This window comes from Mirounga angustirostris, unplaced genomic scaffold (genome assembly GCF_029215605.1).
Source record: "Mirounga angustirostris isolate CCGP_5_RB_7025 unplaced genomic scaffold, mMirAng1.0.hap1 SCAF_8, whole genome shotgun sequence".
Taxonomy (NCBI): Eukaryota; Metazoa; Chordata; class Mammalia; order Carnivora; family Phocidae; genus Mirounga; species Mirounga angustirostris.
Genome location: NW_026991716.1, coordinates 47,754,021 through 47,776,018, shown reverse-complemented (window position 1 = coordinate 47,776,018; position 21,998 = coordinate 47,754,021). Strand labels below are relative to the sequence as shown.

General features: G+C 55.3%; 2 protein-coding genes across 4 annotated transcripts in view; one reads left to right on the top strand and one right to left on the bottom strand.

The window, feature by feature from the left end:
• Positions 1–17,744, top strand: part of TRAM2 (translocation associated membrane protein 2) — an 82,511-nt gene extending 64,767 nt beyond the window's left edge. For both annotated transcript variants that reach the window (XM_045867009.3, XM_045867010.3), the window contains 7 exons: positions 5,423–5,481; positions 6,543–6,627; positions 7,167–7,237; positions 9,790–9,894; positions 10,187–10,330; positions 11,134–11,297; positions 12,400–17,744. In XM_045867009.3, the coding sequence (XP_045722965.1) occupies positions 5,423–5,481; positions 6,543–6,627; positions 7,167–7,237; positions 9,790–9,894; positions 10,187–10,330; positions 11,134–11,297; positions 12,400–12,473 (702 nt within the window). In that variant the 3' untranslated portion in view covers positions 12,474–17,744. The remainder of the gene's footprint in view (positions 1–5,422; positions 5,482–6,542; positions 6,628–7,166; positions 7,238–9,789; positions 9,895–10,186; positions 10,331–11,133; positions 11,298–12,399) is intronic.
• A 3,873-nt stretch (positions 17,745–21,617) lies between these two features.
• EFHC1 (EF-hand domain containing 1) overlaps positions 21,618–21,998 on the bottom strand; it is a 66,741-nt gene continuing 66,360 nt past the window's right edge. Inside the window, exon 12 of one of the 2 annotated variants that reach the window (XM_045867007.3) lies at positions 21,618–21,856. In XM_045867007.3, the coding sequence (XP_045722963.1) occupies positions 21,785–21,856 (72 nt within the window). In that variant the 3' untranslated portion in view covers positions 21,618–21,784. The remainder of the gene's footprint in view (positions 21,857–21,998) is intronic. The other variant, XM_064597699.1, reaches the window with a different exon arrangement.

Below are 21,998 nucleotides of genomic sequence, written 5' to 3'. Positions count from 1 at the left end.
AGCAGTTTGTAGAAACTTTGAGCAGTTTCTTGGAACTGAAGCTATTTTTGCATCCTCGGGTACGAGAGGGGCCAAGTGGTGTAGCTGCTCTTTTATGGCTGGAGAGAGCCCTCTCGTCCAGAAATCAGCACGAGTTCTCGCTATTATGGGTTGGTACGAGCAGGATACCGTGCATCTCCGTAGCACTGCGTCACTTGCCTGGGCCGTCCTACCAGTGCTATCCAGTGAGAGGAGTCTTAGGTTTATTCTGGTTCCCGTGTTCATGGTTTGAAGACCTCCAAGACTGAGTTTTGCAGTGTCCCCATGGTCACGTGGCTTGGAAGTGGCAAGGACCAGACTTGGACTTAGGAGTCTGGTTCCAGGTCCAGGACACTTTCTGTTTTCCCATATTGGCCTCCTGCAAACAAGGCCAGCCTCCGCACTGTCCGCACATCAAATCCTGTGCAAGTCCGTGCCCCTCCCACAAGTGCCTGGAGGACCAGACGACTTATCTACCTCTCCCTTCTACACAAAAGGACTCTTCTTTCGAGCAGCCTTCGATACAGCAGAATTCCTTCGTAGCAGGGAAGGTGGACAGCCCGTTGGGGTTCACCGTAACATAGACCCGGCCTGTGGTGCTTGACTGTGGTTGACGAGCAGCCCCCCCAGCCCCACTTGGAGCACCTCCCGCCTGGAACTTGGTCTCTTTCCCAAGAGCTAGAATTGTCCTGTGAGAAATGCAGGCCTGGGCTTGGAAAATTCAGCAACCCTGTGATCTCTTAAAGAAGTTCCCTTCCCTGTCTTCCACTGACCTCTCACCCGCTTCCTCTTCCTTCCGTGACCGCGATGAGCTTTCACATCCTAAGGAACTCCGCGTCCAGAGCCGAACGCTGAATTCCTACTCTGAAAGCGGGAGTCAGCATGTCCTTTCGTATTTTGCTGGTGTTTCTATTGTCATCTAAGCATGGAACAGTCTTCCTAGCCAGAACCTTAGGAGTTTTAAATGCCAGGACTGCGGGCTTCTGTCCCCTCAAGAGGGACTGCACTGTCCCCGGGGGAAGACCTACAGTGTGGCCTGTGTGAGGAGCGCCCCTTGCCGTTGTGCAGCGCATGTCCTCGCCCCCCGGGTGTGGGTGGCGCTGGATGCCAGACCTCTTCTGCCAACCGCTCGGTGTTTGGTTCCTGCAGCCTGTGGAGTCCCCTCGGCCGCCTTGAGGCAGAATGGTCTCAGGGTCTTTCAGAAGAAGCGTTGCCTCATCTCTGGGTCACTTTTACCCAAGTCAAGTGCTGCCTCACCCCCAGACATTCCACCCGAGCTGTGACGCATTTAGACAGATTCTGGAGGCCAAAAGCCACGTTCCTTAACACCCCTTCCAGAATGTTAAACACTCAGCAGCTCTGTCTTTGCTTCTCTCAGGCCTGCAAGGGCTTGAAAATGATGCTCCTTAGTCTGGGAGCATGCAGTACTTTACGTGGGGGAAGCTCATGACAGGCTTTTATTATGGGGACAGACAGTGGGGGCACTCAACATCTGTAGGAAGCGGAGACCCGGGGGACCCTGGAAAGCTCTAGTGACCCCAACTCCTAGTAGCCCCATGCAGCCCCTGGCCCTCAGCTACTCCATCTGCACCGTCCTGTGGGGAATGAAGGTGATTGAGGAAGAAGAGAGAGGGTAGTTTTGTAAAAGGAGTGAAAAGTAGCTAGTGTTATTTAAATGCTGTTTTTCTGTGAGGATGAGATATTTTTTGATCCTTCTTTCTTTCCCCGCCCACATTCAGCTCATCAGCAGGGTCCGCGCCCCCCCTCCCCCCGCAGAGCACGTCGAGGTGCGGTCCCCGCTTTCCGCCTTGGGCCTGCGGTCCACAAGGGATATTTGGGGACCCCGGCAGTACGCTGCTGGGATGCCGCCGAATGTCCTACCGTGTGTAGGCCAGCCGCCACGACCAAGGATTGTCCAGCCCCAGGTGTCAGGAGTGCCGAGGCTGGGGAGTCCCGGTGTGCAGTCCAAGCCGCCATTCTCTCTCGCCTGGACCACTGACTGTCCTTCTAGAAGGAGGCTGTTTTCGCTCCGGTGGCCTGCCACCCAAATCCATTTTCTGCTCAGCCAGACAGGGCTTTCTGGAACCTAAGTCCTGCACCCTTGTGTCAAAGCTGCCGTCCCACTTGCAGTGGAGTCGTTTTCTTCCACACTCCTGTGATCGGGGTCCCCCTCTTCTTACCTCTGCTCTTCTGCTCCTGGCCCTTGGGCTCTGCGTGGGTGGTTCCTCTGCCCAGATGCTTCATCCCCTGAATCCGTGGCTGGCTCCTCCTTCCCATTGAAGTCTCCACCTCAGAGTCCCCTCCTCAGGACCCCTCCCCCCAGCATGTACTGTGGCGTTTTTCTCGTTCACGTATGTGTGCTCTGCTGTCCGTTGGTCTGTCCCCCCTGCCCCCGGGCTGCTTGTGGACGGCCCGTGCCCACCACCGTGTCTCGCGTGCAGAGCGTGGCAGGTACTGCGTGCTCACGAAGTTGTGCTTGTCAGGATGCGGGAGTAAGCTGCAGGCACGTCTTCTTGCTCTGGCCCCCAGCAGTTTTTAAAATCATGAGTCTCTTGTTTTTATAAACTCACAGATCTATTAAAAATTGAGCATTACATAAAGGTTTTTTAGAAAATGTGAAAAATTTCCCCAGATCCCTCCCCCTAAAATAACCGGGTTTGGGGCGCGGGGTGCTTGATCCAGACATTTCTCTCTGCATTTATACAAGCAGAGTGAGGACAGCATGGCTGGACCAACCAATAATGTAGGAGGTCAACCTCCTTATTTATCATCTACCTTTGAACTACTGACTATTGATTGTTAGAAGACAAAACAAGACCCCCACGCTCTACTGGGGGGAGCAGGGTGGGCAGGCGTCTGGTCTCCCCTGCCTAACTTCCTTGGGAGGTCTCCATTCATATCTTAAAACCTGAAGTCTGAGGGGCACCTGGGTGGCTCAGCCGTTAGGAGTCTGCCTTCGGCTCGGGTCGTGGTCCCAGGGTCCTGGGATCGAGCCCCGCATCGGGCTCCCTGCTCTGTGGGAAGCCTGCTTCTCCCTCTCCCGCTCCCCCTGCTTGTGTTCCCTCTCTTGCTGTATCTCTCTCTGTCAAATAAATCTAAAAAAAAAAAAAACAAACCTGAAGTCTGATGCTCTGTGAGAGCTTGGTAGAGGGAAGGCCCCTCACCCTGGACTGATTTCTATTAACAGCTTGGCCACTTAGAGCAGAACTTGAGTATGTGATTGTTCCTGAAGGACAAACGATGTTGGTATGTCTGAGTCTAGGTAGCAACCAGCTGTGTTATGACTGGGTTCTGCTGTTTCTGTGGTTCTGTTTGTCTGTTCACCAAAAAGGAAGGCTGTGGGGGCAAAAGGAGAGATTGTTCCAGTTTGCTTGGGCCTCCCTTGGCTCCTAGGTTAAGGAGAGAACAAAGGATTTCAGGAGTTCCCCCAGCACCTTTGCCAGTGCCTGTCGGGGACCAGGATTGGGGCAGGGTTGCCACACTCGGCCCCCTGGGATCTCAGGTCCTCGGCCTCCGGCCCCCAGAGGGCACCCCGGCCCCCGGCCGCCCTCAGGCAGCTGCCTGGCCCGAGGTCTGGAAAAGGCAGTGAGTCATTTTCCTCTGACTCCCCCGCCCTCCTCCCTGCACTCCTTCCCTGTACTCCCTGAGGACTAGACATTTACAAGCAGGCAGCATTTTTCTGGGGAGGTTCTTTGCTTGTTGGCTTCAAACTTCTGACCTCCTTGTCCCCTAAGAAAAGGGGCCAAGCCGAGGAGGGTTCCTGTTTAAAATCACAAGGTCATCTGGGCTTTAGGTTTCTCTCAGTGCTGTTTCTCTTGGCCAGTCTCTCTTCGGGCAGAAATGTCCCTCCTACCTCAGTCCCAGATGGACCATTTTCTTAAGTACATTGCTGCTTCCTTGGGATGTTCTCACCGGAGATTTCCCTGGAATGACAGGGTCGTACTGTCCTAACCTTCTCTGAGGGACTAGTAAGAGCCTTGTTCTTCCCTCAGAGGAGAGAAATTGCTTAAAGCATTCATCATTGATTCATTCATTCGACCAACAAGTTTTTATTGGATTCTTGTAATGTCAGCCGACTCTTGCTCACAGAGGAGTGTTTCCTCTTATGTTTTGTAATTTTGGATTACAGACTCCTCTTTAGCAGGGTTTTAGGCGTGAAAATCCTGTACATCCTTGGATGAGCGTATGCCCCAGTGGTATCACTGGCCCAACAGTATTAATACTAATTTCTAAGCTTGGTAGTTCTTGGACCATACGAGGGGTATAAGTTTGAACTCCAAACTCATGTGAAAGTGAACCTGAGGTTACAGATTTTCAAGGGATGATATATTTTGCTTTTCATCCCGAGCCCAGGATGAGCAGAAAGCTTCTTTAATCTCTCTTTATGGGTGGTCAGACTGTAGTCTACCCTTTCTCCAGTCCAACCCAAACTAGTGCAAACTCTAGTCTAACTGTCTTTTGTAGCTCTTCAGGGGTCCTGCTTTTACACAAGGGTCTTGGATTCCACCTCTGGAGGCCCTGTCTTCTGTTCTCATGTGGGCACGAACACCCTGGCCCCAAGACTAGTGCCCTCTGAGCTGCCCCAGCCTCACCTCACTGCTCTGGCTTTTAGCCTCCTGTCCCTTTGGGATCCCTTTCTGGGAAAGCCCTTTGCATTTAAGAGCATTCTTGTTAGATGTCATCCAGCATTTCTGGAGGTTTCATGATGGGAGGGTTTTCAGGTTACCTCCCTTACTGTACAATAGGCCCTGGGCTAGGTGCTGGCGGTGTAAAGAAGGACATGGTAAGACCCTGGTGGGAAGGAACTTGTAGAGTAATGGAGACCTCTCGCGATAACGACCCAGTGTGGTAGGCACTTAGGAGGCCTATGGGGTGAGGCCTCCTGGGGAAGCCTGTGCGGTCCTGCATTCTTTTTATTCATAGCGATGTGAAAAGCCAAAGTAGGCTTTTCGTTTTTCCAGTCCACTTGCTTATTCATTCTACAAGCATTTCCTGAGTGCCTTCATGCCAGGCATAATGCTAGACGCATAAACATAAGCTATAACATTTATTTCTAACAATAACTCTGCGAGGGTATTTTTATCCTCATTTTCAGACGAGCCAACTGAAGCTTAGGGAGACTAACTTGCCCAGAGGATACAGCCGGTGATTGCCAGGCCCACGTCCAGACACAGGTCTTCAGCCCCCAGACTAGGCTCTTTCTGCGATGTCATAGCTCTGTCACAGTGAAGAAGCCGGCTGAGGGCCGGGTGGCTCCCGTGCAGAGAGAGAGCCTTCATTTTTCATGTTTCCTGTCTCTTCCTCTTTCTGGCGCTGCGGATTGGGTGCGCCTCTGGCCCTGCCCAGGGCCCCAGCGGGTCTCCTAGCCTCCTGTCTAAAGGCCGTCTCTCCTTGCCCACTACAGGAAGGATATTTAACAAACCCAAGAAGCCTCTGGGAAGACTACCCACACGTGTGCCTCCCGTGAGTATTCACAGGACTGTCTGGGGAGCAGCAAGCCGGGCCGCTGGCAGGAGCCGCTCACAGCCCGAGCCTTTTTGGGCACCGTGGTGCACATGGCAGTCTTGTCTGGGAGCTGCTTCCTGCTAGTGCGCTTGACTGGAGACTCCAAAATGAGGTCTCCTTACTAGCCCCTGTCACAGAGGTGACGTTTTAGCCCCGCCGGCAGAGGCTGGGTGGCTTAGAAATTATACAACAGAAATTTATTGCTCGCAGTTCTGGAGCCTGAAAAGCCCAAGATCTGGTGTCTGGTGAGGGTCTGCTTCTGGGTTCAGAGAGGGCGGTCTTCTGGTGGTGTCCTCATGTGGAGAAGCCTGGGAGGAGCCCTCTGGGGTCTCTTTTACAAGGGCACGGATCCCATTAATGAGGTCCCCGCCCCCATGACTAAATCACCTCCCCAAGGCCCCACTTCCTAATACCGTCACACAAGGATTCGGATTTCAGCATCTGAATTTTGAGGGACACCCACTTTCAGCCCGCAGCAGGTGCCTACACTGTCAGAGACCGATAACGGAAGCGGAGCATCTCTGTAAAGTTCTCTGGGCCTCGTACCTTCTTGGTGACCTGCACCCCTTCACAGTGCACCTTCCTCCCAGCCTTGCGCGGCTGGTGCGCCTTCTCTCCTGCTCTGTGCTACCGAGACACCAGGAGGGTCTGCCTCCCGCGGGAGGCCCTCAGTGCCTTCCTGAGACCCTTCAGAGCAACAGCAAAGGGCTTAGAGCTGCGATGCCTCCTTTGCCACTTAGCTCTGTTCACTCTTCAATAGAGTGGTGCCCCATCTTCACTGTCTGTGCTCAGCCTTCCCTTCTCTGAGCCAAGGAACCCTCCGCTGTACTCTTCACCGTTTTTGTTTCCCACCACGGACTCTGCGTCCCGTGGAGTGCTCTGGTCTGTGGAGCAGGGTCCCTGGGCTCGGGGCCTCCCTCCGGCTCCTGGACCAGCTCCTCGCACAGTCCCAGGCCCCCTCCGCCCGTGCTCATCCCTCCCGTGTGTCCCTACTGTGTGACTCGTTCCCTTGTCTCCAGCTTCCAGGTGAAGTTTTTCTACCTGTGTCAGCTGGCCTACTGGCTGCACGCACTTCCTGAGCTGTACTTCCAGAAGGTACGGAAGGTGAGTACTCCCCAGCTGGGAAGCCGCACGTCCCCCCACTGCCCCCTGCAGTAAGCCACTGGGCCTGAGCTGGGTGGGGTGTGTCGGCGGGTTGAGGAAGATGCTGAGCCAGCGAAGTTTCCGCGAAGATCTCCCTGAGAGCAGGCCACCAGCGCGTCTCCTGCCTCCCACGCTAGACGTGTGGCTTTGCAGGAGGTCTACCTCTTGTCTTCTGGATAGTGGATCAGAGGTTTTGGCCTTTCTCGGTCTTTTTTTTTTTCCTTCTTAAATAGCCTCCCTCTGAATTATTTCCAAAAGCCCTGTTCCCCAGTCCCTGTCTCTTCTTTCTCAACCCAGTCCCGCCCCGTGGACCGGAAGCTGGTGCCTCGCCCTCTGGCTTGCCAGCAACCTGGTGCGTGGGCCTCTGGCGTGATCTGGGACCGGCTGGGTGAGAGCAGCCTGGCCCGGCCCACCGTCATCCCTCTGCACCTCCCCTCCGTTCCTGCATCTGGAGTTGGGGGCAGGGGGGCACGTTGACCGTCTGCTTCTCTTGTTTGCAGGAGGAAATCCCCCGTCAGCTGCAGTACATTTGTCTGTACTTGGCCCACATAGCCGGAGCATACCTCTTAAAGTGAGTGAGACCCCGAGCCGGTCAGACTGCCATGCCCTTGTATGTCCATGCAGCTCTCCACACAGGCACTCGATGAGGAGGCATTTATTAGGCATCTTCTGTTTGCCAAGCACCATGCGAGACCTGGGAACACAGAGGTGGCAGTTGCTTTATCTTGAGCGGTTCATGCTCAGCCCAGTGGGAGAGACCGTTGTTGGCACAGGTCAGGACCGCTCAGTGTGACCGGCGTGGGGCTCCAGTATGTATGCTCGGCCGTGGGAACCCAGAAGAGTGACTAAGTCCTCCCGACACAGAGCCAGGGGAGGCTTCGAGGGCTGGTGGCACTTGAACCATAGCTTTGAAGTCGCAGGAGTTGCCATAGTGTTTGGCCTTGAGTGTCTCTTACAGAAAGAATCCTGTTGATGAATAGGATATGTCATTGCTAATTTGGAATTTTCCTGAGCTTTATCTGTGCAGCATAGAACACCCTGTCCTTTCTCTGGGCCGACATTTTGAGGGTTTGCGATGGATAACTTTCTGCTAGGCTCCCCGGAGGTCCCTGAGCCCATCCTCTCCCAGACCTTCACGGCTGGCGTCCTGTGAGGGTGACTGGCCTGGGGTAATGGAGTTAGGAGGAAGGCAGCTCTTGCATCTGCTCGCTTATCTCTGGAGGCTGATATGGCATCAACTCCTGGCTGGGTCTTCGGGGAGCAAAGGTTATATGCCGGGATGAGCTCTGTGCTTGTGCAGCACCCAGCAGCATGCGGTGGGTGAGGACCTGGGTGAGATTGTGCAGGCAGGACCAGGTAGAAAGAGCGCTTCCTGCTGTTGGGTCCTTGCTGTATCATCACTCTTCCTCCCAAAGACAGGAGATGCTCTAGGATCTGTTTATCTCACGTCTGACATGTCCCAGGGAAGGAGATGGACAGGAGTCTGACCCTGTTCGGGCAGAGTCCTGTGATTCTTGTGTTGGAATCAGAATAGAACCGAGAGGGCAGGGAGCAGCAGATCCTCCAAAATGAGGCCCATTCCATTCCCCGGTGATGCTGGTGCAGCCGTGTCTCTGCTCGTGTAAGGACCATGATCTCCCTTCTCCATCCTGGTTCTGGTTTTCTGAAGTGAGTGTGAGGAAAGGAGAGATACAGGATTTCCCCAGGAAGATGCACCTCTGAAATGCCAACTGATGCATTGGTGTTCATTTTGGTGAAGAGCTTGACTTTTAGAGGCCTTCACTCAGCACATACCTGAGCTCCTCCCCCGGGCGAGGTGCTGCCTTAGGAGCTGCAGTCCCATCTGGCTGAAGGAAGACCAAGGCCTTGCTCTCCTGGGGTGTCCATTCTAGCGGGTGGCAGACCATTAAGAAAACTGAGTTTCTGGGCACCTGGGTGGCTCAGTCGGTTGAGCATCTGACTCTTGATGTCGGCTAAGGTCACGATCTCAGGGTTGTGAGATCGAAACCCGCATTGGACTCCGTGCTGGGTGTGGAGCCTGCTTGGGATTCTCTCTCCCTCTGCCCCTACCCCATTCCTCTCTTTAAAAAAAGCAAGAAAAAGTAGTTTCCTGTGGTGCTAAGTGTGATGAAGAGAATAATAAAGCTGGGTAATGGGAGAGAGGGACTTGTCTCCTTGGCACCTTCGTCATGTGGAGGGAAGACTCTCTGAGGAGGTGACTCAAGTGGAGGCAGGAATGACAAGACTCAGGCATGTGAAGATCTGGGGGGACAGTGGTGCAGGCAGAGAAACCGTAGGTCAGAGGCCCTGAGGTGGGAGTGGGTGTAAAGCCCATTGTGGCCGGAGTGCAGAAAGTGAGCTTTGAGACGAGGTCATGGGCAAGATCATGTTGGACTTTCCAGGCCATGTGAGGACATTGGCTAGTTTTCACGTCATTCTCTCGAGCATCCTCAGGATCCCAAGACCCTCCCCGTCCATCTTGCCCTGCCTTGGTCTTGTTGGGTGGAAGCGGCGGGATCCGCAGTTAGCACTGCCCGTGGGAGCGCTCCCACATCATTTCACTCCGCAGTCCTACTGCGTGTATTTGAACGACAGTTGACCTTCTGTAGCAAACTGCCTAAGGAAGTCCGTAATGACCCCGTGCCTGGAATTGAGCAGACGGGGCTGTCTGGGTGGTGCTAATGTTTTAAGAGGCTGGCTCATTAGCACGTATTTTTGCGTTATGTTGAGTTTTGCCTCTCCATGTACCTCTTAGCCGCGAAGACTTGGATAATGAAAAACCAGATGGTGGGAATCCCTTGCATTTCTACCTGCAAGGCTTGGTCCCTTGTTCTAAGCACCTTTTATGTGCTTGGTCCCGGCCGGGCGAAGCACGCAAGGGGACAGGTGCCGTGAGAGCCAAAGCCCAGGTTCACCGGTGGAGGGGGGGGGGGGTGCGGACCCAGACAGGCCAGGTGGACAGCCAGGGGACTCAGGATTCTCTCCAAGAATCCTGCAGGCTGAGGAGGGCCAGCCAGGGAGAGGTGACGTGGAGGCGGAGCCCAGGGTGCCGGGCCCTGGCCTCTGCTCTCCATGGCGTCCGGGGGGTAGCGGGGAGGACTGAGGCTTGTCCTTTTCTCCCAGCCTGAGCCGCCTGGGCCTCATCCTGCTGCTGCTACAGTACTGCACCGAGTCCCTCTTCCACATGGCTCGACTCTTCCACTTCGCAGACGAGAACAACGAGAAGCTGTGAGTGGCGCGAGGCCCACTGGCCGGTTCGGAGGCACCGTGGGCCGGGGACTCCTGTGAGGCCTGCCTGGTGGGAGGCTCCTGCCCAGGGTGGGAACTGCCCCTTACCTGCAGGCGGCACCCTGAGGCTGTTTTTCGGAGCCTCTTATTCTAGCTCCTTCCTCCCTCCCTCAGACACCCTACTCGGCTACCCTCGCATGCTCTTTCCATGGGGGGTTGCTTCCAGAGAAGTGGGTAAAGGTTCCCTCATGGGCCCTAAAGGCTGACGTCCCTTTTCTGCCTCCACGAGCAGGTTTAATGCCTGGGCTGCTGTATTTGGGGTCACCCGCCTCTTCATCCTCACCCTCGCCGTGCTGGCCATCGGCTTTGGACTTGCTCGCATGGAAAACCAGGCCTTTGACCCCGAGAAAGGGAACTTCAACACCTTACTTTGCAGGTGAGTTGGGAAGAAGCCCAAGGAGAGAAATTAAGGCTCCCTGAGCCCTGCCAGGAGCCTCCTGAACTTGGCACAGTTTGGAAGGTCGGGGGCAACAGACCCGAGTCTCCTGCACATTGATGTTTCGCTGGACATCTCTAGACAGCAGGCCTGACAGGAGAAGGAATACCAGCCTTCTGCTTCCGGCAAGACCGTCTTCACTGGCTGGCCTGGCCTGCTGGGACTGCGGTCAGGGTCCCCAAGTGGGAGTCCCCTCGCCCTTGCCCAGTGCTTCGTGGTGCACGATGCGTGTCCTGTCCAGGCCCTTGATTTACAGCCACGCTTGGACTCTGTACGGTGGTGTGCTAGGCAGCTTGGCCAGTGGCCTTCCACAGCGGGGAAGGGGGGTAGGCAGGGAGGAAGCCATTGTGTTTCCAGGCGACCCTGGGGCCTGGGAGGGTGTGTGATTTGTCCGCTGTTGCTCAGCTTTCAAGTGGCATGCTAGATGAGAAGCCACTCTTCTGGAATTATTTTGCTATATCTTGATTCAATTCATTTGAATTCTTTCATTCTATATATGAAGCTTAAAGGAGTCCCGTTCTGTGCTGTGGCTACGAGAGAGGCCATGGTGGCCGTTTGACTAGGGAGCTGGACATGCGCCTGTCACCTCCTGCTCCCTGGTCTCCCGCGCCCCCATCCCTCTGTCAGCCCCCGTCCAGTGTGCTAGGGGGGAGACTGGCACGCTCTCCCGGGCGCAGGTGGCGGGGTGGGGGCTGCGGGGTGCCCCCCCACCCCCCCTGAGCCCAGCCCTCGGTCCTCCGCAGGCTCTGCGTGCTACTGCTGGTGTGCGCCGCCCAGGCCTGGCTCATGTGGCGCTTCATCCACTCCCAGCTGCGGCACTGGCGGGAGTACTGGAACGAGCAGAGTGCCAAGCGGAGAGTCCCAGCTGCCCCCAGACTGCCAGCCAGGCTCATCAAGAGGGAGTCTGGTGAGTGCCAGGCCCCCGGGCAGGTAGCGGTACTGTCTGGGAGGGATGGGCAGGAGCGCAGGCCCTGGGCCCGCAGGCTCTCCCTGGACCAGTCCTTCCCTGGGCCCTGACTCTTGGGCTCCTGCCGGGGCCTGACCGGCTCGTGGCTGGGCGGGGGCCAGGGACACGTGGTGGGGGGGGGAGCTCTGGCGGGAAGTGTGTCCTCGAAGTGGCTTCTGAACGTTGGCCAAGATCTGCCGCCTGTTGCCCGGACGGCTCTGTCCTCACCTGCCCTTCTCGCTCTGCGTCGCGCCATGCGCCTGCCTCCCAGGCTGCTGGCTCGTCTTCCGTCTTCGGGAGTGACTCGGGGACACGGTGCCAGGTGGGCGGCAGGGGTGGGACGCCCACTTCTCCTGTGGCCCAGCCACACCCCCGTAACCGCCGGCCCCGGGCCCTGGGCCCCCGGCCAGCCCTGCCCTTTCGGTCCAGCCTCTGCTCTGACTCACCTGCCTGTCGCCAGGTGCGGGCCGCTGGGCCAGGGCTCCTGTGTGTTTGGAGCAGGGCGGGCGCGGCTGGGTGTGGGGGCTCGGGCCGGGTGGGAGTGGGTGCGGCCGCGAGGCTGCAGCTACAGCGACTTGGAGCATGCACAGGGAGGAGTTCTCCACAACAGTAAAAAGATAGCACAGCGTTTTCTGCCAGAGGAGCATCGGGCCTCCGAGTAAGGCCTGTCCCTGCAGCCTCTGCCTCCTCCTCTCCATTCTCCCCTCCCCGGGAGCTGGTGCCCTGCAGGCGGCAGAGAGAAACCGAGGCCGCTGGGGGTCTACGCTGGCGGGGTCTATGCTGGGCGGGGTCTACACGATTCCATCTAGGATCTGGTCCAGCCTGAGGCCGGGGCGGGCCCCAGCCTGTTCCTGGGTCCCCCCTCTGTCACCTTGGCCCCCTTCTGCTAAAGGATAGTCAGGGACCCCCCAGCCTCCTGCAGAGTCACACTTCGGGGAGCAGGAACCCCCTGGGAGCCGTTCTTGGTGGGCAGCTGCGCCGGGCACCCCCCCGGCCCGGCCCGGCCCGTGTGCCCTGCGCCTGTCCCACGGGAACACCACGGCTGTCTCCCTTCACTTCCTAGGTTACCATGAAAACGGAGTGGTGAAAGCAGAAAACGGCACCTCCCCACGGACTAAGAAACTCAAGTCTCCTTGAGGCCAAAGTGCTGGAACAGGGATCCTCTTGTGGGGGCCCAGCAGGGAGGTGGGGAGCCCGGCCCCCACCACTGCCTTCCCCCCTCCTAGTCCTGTTGCTGCCTCTCAAGCAGCAGGAACCTGTCTCCAAACGGGGCTTTTCCTCTTTCTTATTTCTTGGCTTTCTCTTCTTACTCTTCCATAAACCATTCTCAATAAAACCAAAACTCTTCTTCTTTCTCTCCCTCAAGCCACCTCATGTCCTCACCTCTGTGCTGTGTTGGGTTTTCTAGAAGCCCAGGCTCTCATGGTTCTGTGTTGGCTGGCCTCGTCTTTCTCTTCCTTCATGGCTGCTTCCTTTGACTTTTCACCATATTGTGCAATTTTTCTCTGTCTGATTTTTACAACGAGAGGGAGCTCAAATTGCAGTCCTGGCCATCCGACACCCAGCATCAGTCCCCAGGACCTGTCAGAGTCAGAAGCCTCGTGCCCCAGAGCCTCTGCCCAGGGCCACTTGCAGGCCCCTGGGGGCCCCCGTGTTTGGGCAAGGAGAGGAGAGACCAGTCCTCTTGGATCATCATCTCCAGGTGCTGATTAACTGAGATGTATGATTCCAGTTGCGCACGCACCATCCGGAGGCCCGGCAGCACCACTGCTACTCGGAAATGCCACGGTGTTTGGCTGTGGGGCACGGCGACCCGGGCCAGAAAGGTGGTGGTAACTGTGTTGGGTCCCGTGACTCAAGACCGCTTCCCGGTGGCCGGTCCCAGACGGAGGCCAGTCGGCCCTCGCTCTGCCAGGGAGGTGCTGAAGGAGGACAAGTCTTCCCACCCACTAGAGCAAGAACAAAGCATACAGAGAAGGTAACGGTGGCAGAGATGGAGTGGGAGCCCTAGGCCGTTCTTCAGCCCCAGCCCCAGCCCCAGCCGCTTTTTCAACCGTTCACCAGCATTCAAAACCCCACCCAACCACAGTTACCAGAGCAGCCCGGCGGATGCTGGTCCCAAAGCCCAGAGCCAGGCGGCCCGGTGAGGGGCTGGCCTCGCTGCCTGACTTGGTCTCTCCTGCTGCAGGAACACCAAGGCCCCCACTGGCCCCCTGGTGCCGCAGGGAGGTCGCCGGGTTGCTCACCCTCTGGCTCATCTGTTGAGTGTCTTTGGGCTGGTCGTCGTCACCCCGTGATATTTGAGCACACCTGCAACATTTTAGACTGTACAAAAGTGGGACTCAGAATGATCTGCAGGGTAGATGAGCAGACACCTGTGCCAAGGGGAGGCTTCCGCCTTACCCTCCCCTCTTCCTTCCTTCTGTCCCACCCAAAGACAAGGCCTCCAAGTCCATACAGGGCCTGGGGAGGACTTCCAGAAGGGGTTAGGCTTAGTCCTAATTAAGAACTCGTGAACTCTGTGCTGAGGTGCGGGGAGCAGGTCTTGGTGGGCGTAGAAATGTGTCAGTTGAGGTGCTGGTCCTCTTTCTGACCTCATAGAAACTAAACCTTGGATTATTATCCTAAAAAGGGGGAGAGGGGCCTTTTCATCAGGGTAACTCCCCTCCTCCATGTCACTTGCGTCAGAGATAGATTAAATTTTCCAGTGACTGAGGGATTTGTAGAGCCTCCTCTCTCTGTCCAGGCTAAGGCTATAGAAATGGGAAGAGCTGCCGTCGGCCTCTGCTTACCCTTGGGAAGCGGGATGGCCTTTTTGGAGATCTGCATCTCTCCCATTCTTCCCTGACACTTCTCTGGGCTGCAGAGTAGAACGTTGCTAGGAGGGTGGCTTGGTACCAACCCAGCAGACCTGAGCCGGGACCCCTTAGCCATTTGGCCCAATACCCCTGCCCAGGCTGTGGTTTCGTTCACGCTCCCCACCTTGCCTGGTGAGGGAAGGGCGTCCAGCCAGCAGCCTCCAAAGCTGCCCCATGAGCCTCCCTGCTCAGCCCAGCCCTCCGCTTGGCCATGTCCCGGGCAGTGTTCTGTTCCCCCCAAGGGGCTGCTCCCTCAGGTGAGCCCCGGCTAAACTTTGGCGGGTACGCTGTGAGCTGTGGGCCGAGAGACGGGGCAAGCCGCTCGAGGCCTGCATCAGGCAGTCTCCCTTCTCGTGGCCAGAGGTCTAGGTGTTTGTTGCCAGAGGCCACCAGGCTCTGTGTTCCTGAAGTGTCCTGCAAGCTTTTGGCGCTGGGGCGGGTGTGATTCAGAGGTGGTACCACTGCCCCAGGGGCTGGGGCTTTGTTTCTTAAAGGATAGGGTGTGCGCAGGGATGAGGGTTAGTAAGATATTTTTCCGCTATGTCAACACCCCTGAGACCATGAGTAAGGCTCGCGTGTCACCAGCCGGGCCTTAGGAACGATCGGAGGGGAAGGGGGGATCAGAGTGATTGTAGGGAGCCTTGTCACCCTCCTGGCATCCCGGCCACGTTTATCTCTGAGCAGAGCCCGGGCTTTGGCAGGCTGGCTCAGAGCAGGGTGCCAGGGGCCCAAATAACCCCACCTCATCCTGTGAGCTGCTTGTGCTGGCTTGTCCTGATTTGGCCACCTTGGCTGTCGTCTTCAGTCTTAAACTAGCTCTCTCCTGTTCCCAAAGTGCCAAGCCATCGGTGAGGGCCCTGCCAGATAGCTCTGAGATGCTAATCTACCTCAGCAACAGCCGCCTCTCTCTAAACATCCCTGCCCGCCGCAGGCGCGGGGGAGGCTGAGCAGGTGGCCGTGGGCAGGCTGGGGGCGGGGCGGGGCGGGGGGAGCCGGGGCTGCTGAGGTTCAGTGGTGGGAAAGCTATTTTTACCATCAGGCTCTGATAGCTGCACTATTAATAAGTCACACGTGTTCTTTTTGAAGGTAGGGAAAGGTTCGAGAGGAAAGCAGGCAGGGCCAGGAGGGGAGCTGCTTCTCCCCCGTTCTAGTCCATTCTAACCGCGTGTGTGTGTCTGTGTCTGGGCCACCAGACCTAAATTGTTGCCGAGAACCTTTTGTGTTTCTGTCTCAAGGCAGCGCTTACTAACATTTCAGACACCAAAATAGACCTTGTGCTCCGGCCACCTTTGCAGATGCCGCTCTTGACTGGAATCCCTTGGACTCCAGAGAGCCCTGAAGCCTGGCTTCGGTGTTCTTCCAGGGGAGTGTGCGGCCGGGTTTTCCTTTAGGGACCTTCCTCCTCCGTGCCCTTTCGCTTTTTTTCTAAATGGTGAAGGAGAGGTAGAGGCAGAGAGTACGCCCCCTCCCAAGATCCCACAAGAGAAAATTCTATTCCCTGGATGCCTTTTTAAATTTGCAGTGGCTCGCCGGGCCCCCTGTGGCTCGGGAAGGCTTGGTTTGGATATATCTTGCACAGGTTTCCGCCTTCCCGGTCGGGTTTGCCTCCCCTGCTGACCCAAGCGAACACACTTCGTTCGCGAATGTCGTGGCCGCCCTCTGTTCCTCCCTGGTGGAGGCAGGACAACAGAGTGGTCTGTCTTCCCTCCCGCTGCCTCCCCTGCCCATAGCCCTGCTCCTGCGCAGGAGCTCTGGGTACAGCCGGGGAAGCGGGTCGTTGTCCGAGTGTGTGAAACTTCCGTGGAACCCCTCTCCGGCCCTGGCTGGCCCAGGAGGCAGCCTTCACCCTCTCGCTTTTCTCTGGTTCCCACAGGCATAGTTTACCTGCTGCTGCTCGTCCGCCGCCTCCCCTGCGGCCCGCTCGGTGCCTCTTGTTCTAGAGGTCTCAGAAAAGCACTGGGACTGCTGTGTTCCGTGCTGACCCTGTGCTCGGCGACCCGAGAGTGCTTGTCCCAAGCAGGCCCCCCTCCTCTTTGTGTACGAAGTGCCTTACTTGCCGTGGGGCCTCCCAGCCTCCGCACGTGCTGTGTGGCCAACCCCACGTGGCAGGCCTCTGGGGCGGGTTGTCCTGTGCAGCCAAGGACACTGGACCCCAGTACATTCCATGTAAAAGGGACACAGATTGGGAGTTTGGCCTCATTTGTCTCCGTCCCCCCCAAGGTGTTGGGGTTCATGGTATGTTCTAGGTTTTGTTTCTGGTTTCTCCCTTGTGTCGGCTTTCTGGCCCACATGGGTGGCTGCCGAAGCCTTGAGGGCCCGGCCGCAGGCACCTGCACCTCCTGCCTGTGGAGGGAAGCCCAGGGGCCTGGGGGCACGAGGCCCCCCACCGCCAGCCCTGCTCTGCCAGGCCTCCCAGCGCCCCAACCCCCCCCCCATTAAAAAGAAAAGTAGCCTGGCTATAACTTCTTCCAATCTATTTTGCCTGCCATTCAACCCACAGTTGATATGATCAAGGTGTTTACTCTTACTTCCCAGTCACAAGTGTTTGCTCACAGACCCCGGTCTGACGGTGGGTCTGGTCTGGCCGTTGCAGCGTTTCTCCGCGCTCCTAACTCAGTGTTACCTATGTTAGCAGCCGCAGCTGCCCACCATCCCCTTGCTCCTCCGGGTTGTGCAATAACTCTTCCAGCCCGTGGTCTTTCCACAGGTCCTGCTGTCCCTAAGCGCCCTGCAGCCGGGAAGGGAAGGGACCCGTGGGAGGGGGGGGTCGTCCTCCCCTACCGAAGAAACGTGCGCTACTTTCCCTTCGTCGCGGTCCTCTCTCCATCCTGGGTGGGTTTCTGTGGCACTCTCCTAGAACAGTGTAGCGTCGCCTTAGAAGGCCGTAGATTTTTCTTAAAAAAAAAAATCAGTTGAAAAGGAAAAAAGAAAACATCCTCATGATGGGGCATTAAATAAATCTGTGTCTGGGAATAAGATCTCTTGGGACACCTGAGATGTCACCGTCACTCTAAGCATTCTAGAGTTTCTTGTTCGTGTGGAGAGGAAGGAGGTGGTTCTGAGGGGCAGCCACGCATGCACTGTTCACTGACAGGGGCTGGCTGGGGCTGTAAGCTCCGCCGTGTCCTTGGGTACAGATTCGAGTGTTCATGTGAGGAGACCCCACACCTCATTTTTCAGTTCTTTTGTTCAGTAAACACCTGAAGGATGAGCTGAGGCTGCTGGTGCAGTGAGCAACTCATAATGCAAATGTGGACAAGTTGTCTTGTTTTTCTACTTTAGCCTGTTCATGTCATGGACCAAATTTCAACTAGGAACTCAAGGAAAATTTGTACCTGCCGTATTTATGCTTTCATGTAAAAGGTGGGGGTTTTTTTGGGCGGGGGTGGGGGGGGCCTTTTTACTTTCAGTGAACTTTTTTCAAAAGCCTTTTCCACTGTTTCTGTCTGGTTTTAAAACAAATTACAGTTTTGTATGGATTTTTTAAATGTACATTTTGAAACAAATCAAATATTTTTGAAATAACTGAATAAAAGGCATAGAATTATCAGTCTCATTGTCTCTGGTCACTTTCCTTATCTTCCTTTTTAATCTGGATGCTTACATTTGTTTTCACTTGAAAAAAAATTTTGTGTCCATTTTGATCTCATACCATTTTTCACTCTAACAGTCCTTTCTTGTATGTCTGTTTTGAGCTGTATTTGTTCGTTTTGGTCCCAGGAAGGAGGGAATTGGAATGAAGGATGGAGAAAGTTATCTTGAGTGCTGGGTCATTCTAGGCATTTTTGAGTCTAACCATAAAGTAGAAAAGCGGAAAGGTGTTTTCTTGACACGGGGTCTGCCGCCAAGCTCCATGGGGAAGCACCGTGAGCTTGCTGCATGATGCAGTCACGGGCTAAGGTGTGCGTGTAAAATCCTGCTGTTGGTGCTGAACAGTATTCATCATGGTGGGCCGTGGGGAGTGCTGGGGTCTGTTCTATGGCCTGCTCTTGCCTGCAGTGGTCCGTGTTTTCCAGAATGGTCTTCAGAGAGCACAGGAGAGGAGCGCAGTTACAGGGGGCAGGTAGCCATGGACCCCCGCAGGGCGTGAGGATTGCACAGGAAGCGCTCACCTGAGGTGAAGCTGAGGGACACCCATGGAGGGCAAGCTCTGCTGCAGACGTGGGTTTTGGTCCGGCTCTGCTGGAAGACGCTAGGTGACCTTGGCCAGTTAACCTTTCTGAGCCTGTTTGTTCATGTGTTCTACAGTTTTGAGGGTTGTGTGCTTGCTACTTGTTTTCGCAGGGAGTGGTGCTGGTGAGATTTAGGGAAGGTGAATGCTGAGTGCATGGTACAAACAGAGCACTGTTGGCTGGCTTTTTTTTTTTTTTTTTAAAGATTTTATTTATTTATTTGAGAGAGAGACAGACAGCGAGAGAGGGAACACAAGCGGGGGAGTTGGAGAGGGAGAAGCAGGCTCCCCGCAGAGCAGGGAGTGCAATGTGGGTCTCGATCCCAGGACCCTGGGACCATGACCTGAGCCAAAGGCAGACACTTAACGACTGAGCCACCCAGGCGCCCCTGTTGGCTGGTTTTTAATGAACACGTGTACTCAGGCTATTCGGTACTAGCAGGATATTAAGGAGTCCCTCACCCAAGTGACCCTTGATTTTCTGGAAGCATTGAGACAGGTCTTCTCCCCCTCTTGGTCCCAAATGCTCTCAAAGCCCAGAGACAGGGGTTTGACCCACCCTACTTAGCTGGTATTTTCAAGCCCCGGGGGCGGCTACAGAGTGCAAGCCCCGGGCCTGAGCAGCGGCTACCTCTGAGCCCATCTTCCCCCGCAGGGCAGATTTTGCTGCCCCGAATCCATAGCTGTCCCAAGCCGTCCTCCCATCGCTCAGAGTGGAGAGCCACAGCTCTCGGTGGCTTCTGGGGCAGACGCGAGGAGGGAGGCTACTTGTCTCCCCTCCCTGGTGGCCCCCTCAATGGAGGTCCTTTCCCCTCCCTGCAGTTCTGCTTGCTGCAGGCTAACGCCCCACTCTAACGTCCCCTCGGCCAGGACACCACTGCGTGCCGGGGCTGAGTGTAGCCCAAGCGACATCAGGTGGCTGCGGCGCCATTCGGAATTCAGAAGAATGCTGCGGCGCGTGTGGCTCTACCCTCGGTGGGGCTTGTATAAAGTAGCGGGGCTGAGCAGGGAGCGTGGGGCTCCCGGAAGTGACCCCCTGGCTCTGGTCTTCTGTACGTGGTGATGGAGCTTCCCGTCTTGGGCAAGCTTGGGAAGTGAGGCAGGGACAGGGAGCTGAAGTCCTGTAGGCGAGCACGGCCTGCCGTACTCAGCACAGCTCTCCGTGAGGCACTTGACCTTCACAGCGCGGCAGGCACAGGGAACCAGAAGAGAACGGTCAGAACACGGGTAGAAGAACGAGGAGCACTTGGACCTCAAAAGGTGGGTAAGAGGACGTTTCCCTAATGTCTCCCTTTCGGCTCAGGACCAAAGCTGGCAGGTACCTCCATCTGCTGCAGGTGGCGCAGATCCATGAAAGACTTGAGGATCGAGTTTTGTGAACTTCCCTCTTGCAGGGTTGTGGAGAAGTTACTAGAGTGTGGAGTTCCTGAAAAGGGCTGTCAGAGTGCAGTAGGTCTACAAGCTAAGTGAGGGAGATGCTTTAATGGACTCAGTTTGACCTGGGTCCCCTGGAGTTAAGAGAACGTGAGATTTAGTACCTGATTCTCACCTATGGTGAGTCTCCAGGAAAGGACCAGCTGAGCTGCTGAACTGCACAGTCCAGAGAGCAATCTAGATGGACACACAGCAATAGTGAAGGCACTGGGAGGGGAAGCCCGAAGGGACGAGGAGAAGCCCGGAGGAAATGTGCTTTTAGGACCGGGCACGCTGGAGACTGGCCCATCTGAGGATGGCGTCTGAGAGGTTTCCTGTGGGAGTGTCCTGGAGGGGGGGGTGGGTAGTGAGAGAGCCAGCCTTTCGGCACATGACACACAGAAGGCCCTGACCCAGATGAGGACTTCACCGGGCCCAGAAATAAGGCTTTGCCCTTTTCCTCTGGGGTCTACTCGCTACCCTTCCCGGACACTACTCAGGCCAGAAACAGCAGTGTGACTGAGTTGGGGGCAAGGGGAGCAGAAACCAGAAGAAGAAACCCACTATACCTATCCTAGCTCGCTCACTCTCACACACTAAGGCTTCTAAGTCTGGGCAGGCAGGATAGAGCTTAGGATTTTTACTTTAGACTGAAATGGACTTCTGAGTACTTGGAAATTAGACTTTTACTAGGTAAGTGACTGGGGGCTTTCACTAGTTCTTGAGATATGGACCTGGAGCAGGAAAGGAGTCCGTATATATGGTATTACAGTCCTTTGCATAAGCTAGTTGGAGGTGGCTCGGCTCATCAGTGAAGGAAGAACAAGCAGTTCTGAGAGGGCAGGTATCCTGGATCCTGTAGGGACAGCTCCCCCCTCCTTTACACCACCGCCTGGGGAAGCAGGGAAGAATCTGGGCTGGGAGTTATAAATTGGAGGTGGTGGCTGGCCTCAACTCGGGAGTAGCCCTCGTTCTAAAACCTGGGGCAGAGCTCATTAGATAACCAGTAACTACTTTTCCTCTCATCTCAAGGCTAGGCTCTCAAAAAGCAGCATTTTTCTACTATATATATATATATATATATATATTTTTTTTTTTTTTTAACTGTAATTCACATCAAGGAATACATTTTCCATTATGACCCAGTAAATACACACTCAGTTGAAACTAAAGTTTCATGAAATATATAACCTATTTGTACCACACTTATATTTTCTATTCCATTTTTTAAAACTGCAGGTCCACTAATGGGCCTAGAGCCACAGTTAAAAACCCGTGGCTTCCGGCCCGCAGCCACAGCAGACTGTGTATTTCCAACACCCCACATGCTGCTGCCCCAGCAAAATGTGGCTTTCCTTCTGCTCGTAGTCATTCCACACCCATAGTAGTCCGCATTCTCCAGAGAAACCGAACCAATGGGATGTCTACGTAGAGAAAGCAGTGTCTTACAAAGAATGGGCTCGTGGGATTATGGAGGCTGACAGTTCCCAAGATTTTGCTCCCATGAGAGCAGAGGGTATAGTTCTAGTCTGAAGGCCAGGCCAGCAGGCACGAGACCCAGGACGAGCCAGTGTTTGAGTCCAAAGGCAGGCAGAATTCTCTTACTTGGGGAATGGTCAACCTTTTCTGTTCAGGCCTTCAGTGGATTGGATGTGGCCCACCCACCCCAGGGGCAATCTGCTTTACTCAGTCTACCACTTCAACTGTTAATCTCAGCCAGAAACGGACACACCCAGAGAAAAGTCTAACCAAACATCTGGGCACTCCACGGCCCCAGACAAGCTGACACCTAATTAGCCATCACAATACCCTACCCCTACCTCCCTAAATAAAGCACCAATCTTAGCTCTTAAAAGATCCAGTTTAATTTAGATTTTAGTATTGAAATCTAAGAACTGAAAAATATAATTTTAAGATCCCTGTGAATGCCTCTATGAAAAGTACAAGGTGTTTCAAAATGTGGGTCTGACCTCAAAAAGTCGTACTGCATTCTTTCCTCAGCCAGGTCAGTTGGAGAAAGCACGCACAAAGTGATAGTAGTTAATCTTGTCTTCTCTGTGAGGGCACAGCCTGATCAACTGCGGGAGAGAGCAGAGAGCAGGTGAGACAGAGCTGCAGGGCCCACTTATTAATAACCATCCCCAGCCTTTGTAAACCAGGTCAGAGTTTAAATCACCGGATTCTAAAATGCTCCTGTGAACTTGGCAGGTAGGTCAGACA